This window comes from Cupressus sempervirens, chromosome 9, assembly GCF_028749045.1.
Source record: "Cupressus sempervirens isolate cs-2001-9-10 chromosome 9, ASM2874904v1, whole genome shotgun sequence".
Classification (NCBI taxonomy): Eukaryota; Viridiplantae; Streptophyta; class Pinopsida; order Cupressales; family Cupressaceae; genus Cupressus; species Cupressus sempervirens.
In genome coordinates this window covers 679,114,814-679,117,248 of record NC_143126.1, presented here as the reverse complement: position 1 = coordinate 679,117,248, position 2,435 = coordinate 679,114,814, and the positions used below count along the sequence as shown (strand labels likewise).

At 37.9% G+C, this 2,435-nt stretch overlaps 1 protein-coding gene across 1 annotated transcript; it reads left to right on the top strand.

Annotated features, from left to right (window-relative positions):
* The first annotated feature begins 429 nt into the window (after nt 1-429).
* Nucleotides 430-1,278, top strand: LOC149540555 (protein VACUOLELESS GAMETOPHYTES-like). The gene is made up of 2 exons (XM_089802710.1): nt 430-973; nt 1,187-1,278. Exons 1-2 carry the CDS (start codon nt 430-432, stop codon nt 1,276-1,278), a joined length of 636 nt encoding a protein of 211 aa, XP_089658836.1.
* The last annotated feature ends 1,157 nt before the right edge of the window (nt 1,279-2,435 follow it).

Here is a 2,435-nt window from a genome sequence, read left to right as displayed (position 1 = left end):
TATAGAAAAATGGAGTTCCGTCTGCTGCGTAGACGCTTCCAAAGGTAAGCACGTGAATGTTACGACTTTTCCACGAAATATCCAACAAGATGGGATGAACGGACGAACTTGGCGGCCAGTCTCTACCACGGACTTGTGACTTAAATATATTCCAATTTTTCGGGCCCGCTCAAAAAATCATTGATTCCGTGTTTTCCGCTTAGCCCGAACGAAGCATCGTAAGCGAATAAAACTAAATATATTGTTGGCGGGTCAACAGAACAGCAACAGTTACTCCTTTGAGGTGTCTGGTCAACAGTCAGGAAGAAATTTCGGCATAACATGAAGCCGGGGTTCGAACCACAGGTTGAGACCAAACCCATTGTTAGGGCAAATGATATAAATATGTATTGAATTTAATAAGCCCGTCTGTAGAGGTTTGTGCAAAATATGGCATTCTACCCAAGGGTTATCAGCAACTGCACTCCTCGGCATAAGCATCCTCTCACTCTCTGCGAAGGTCTTTCGCCGTACAAATGCAATGGATGCAAAGAATATGGAGCCAATAGTGGTTATTCCTGCAACTTCTGCCCAAGCTTCACACTACACGAAGTTTGTGGGGCTTATCCGGACATTTGTGTTCATCCCTTTTATTCCGACCATGAGTTTAGATTCAGGAAAAAAACCCGTCTGAGTCATAAGTGCGATGCTTGTGGGGAAGAATTAAGAGGGTTTGTGTATGAAGCCGCTACGGGTAATATATTGAAGCCGCTGAGGTTTCATCCTCTCTGTATGGCGCTGCCTACTACTCTTAACTATGGCGGGCACAAAGAGCATCCTCTGAGGCTTATCATGGACACTGGGGGCACATTCAATTGTAGCAGATGCAACGAGAACAAAGGTCGGTGGAGTTACAGGTGCGATGAAATGGAGTGCAGGCTTCGAGTGGATTTGGTGTGTGTGAAGGTGGATAATCATGGTTTCTCTGATCATGGTATTGCAAGCATGAACCGTACCAGCTTTAAAAGATAATTTTTGTGATTTGCAGAAATGGGGTGTGTTTTTTTATTTAGAGTGCTTAATCGTGTATAAAATCCTATAAAGTATTTGATGATACTGGTGCGATACTATATGTAGAAAGAGACCCAAAAAAAAATGTTCTCATTCATTCCTTCAGTTCTGCTACCGTACATGGTATACTGTATAGATACCCATAAGTCTTTCGGTTTTGTAATACAGTTGATGGCACAGCGGGATTATGAATTAACCTTTGCTGTGATCGTGTCTACTGGAGTTTAGTTATCTCGATTTGTACGAATTTTAAGTGGAGAGCTCCGTGCTGATAATTCTGATTCACTCCGCCAAGGGAGTCCATCTTGTATTATATTGATAGAAAATAGTAATCTAATTTTGGGTTTTGTTGTAATGTTTTTATTAGTGTATTAAGTTTGCTTTGCCTTTTTTCTTCTGCAGAGTTACTGATCAATAACATTTAACTAATTCCGGCAGGTCACTGCACAAAGTTTCTAAGTTAGAGTCACAAATAACAAAACCCAAAGTCATATGGATCAAGTTTAGAAATACCTAAACAACATAAAAATAGAGTCATGTGAATCAATTTCAAAAACAAAAGTTAACATAAAAAATGGTCAAGTCTACAAAAGAAATATCATCAACTAGTAAAAAAATTAAAAATAGTCTAAACAGGTGGAAGGTTTGGTTCATCAATCCTCTCTTCATTAATTTTCACAATTTCATTGTTGAAAGTCAATAGCTTTTTTGAAAGTCAATCGTTTTTAATTATTTGACTCTCTATTATCCCATGATGAATCAGAGCTTAGTATGGAACTACATAAATTACTCCTTACAACTTATGACGTTTTTACCAAAACCTTAAATTCTTTAAAACTAAGAAAACAACTCCAAATAGTCTACAACCTGATTAAATAGGATTAGGTAGGCAGACTTCACTGAAATAGACTTGTCTACAACCTGATTAAATAGGATTAGGTAGGCAGACTTCACTGAAATAGACTTGTTTAACTTGCTGGGTAATATTGTACATTATTCACATGAGGTCTGTTATATATATAGAGGAACATAAACAATATTTTTGTAGAGTAAATAAAAATACACAATGACACAAAGTATTTATTGTGGTTCACCACAACTTGTGGCTATGTCTACATCCACCAGGGAATCACTAATATCAGCCAGTGATTGTTGAGCTTCATAACCCATCCCAACAAACTCTCCCATAAAGTCTAACCCTTACACCTATGTGTATTAGCATCCTTTCTTCCCATTAGAATTTTAGAGAAGAACAAGGCCTTAAGACTATCTCAAGATTGCCAGTTCCAAAAATTCTTAATGAGTCTTCTCCAAATTAGACTAGAATCATGATATCTTCCCTTATGAAAGACTGAGACACAAACTTGCCCATGATCTCATAATTG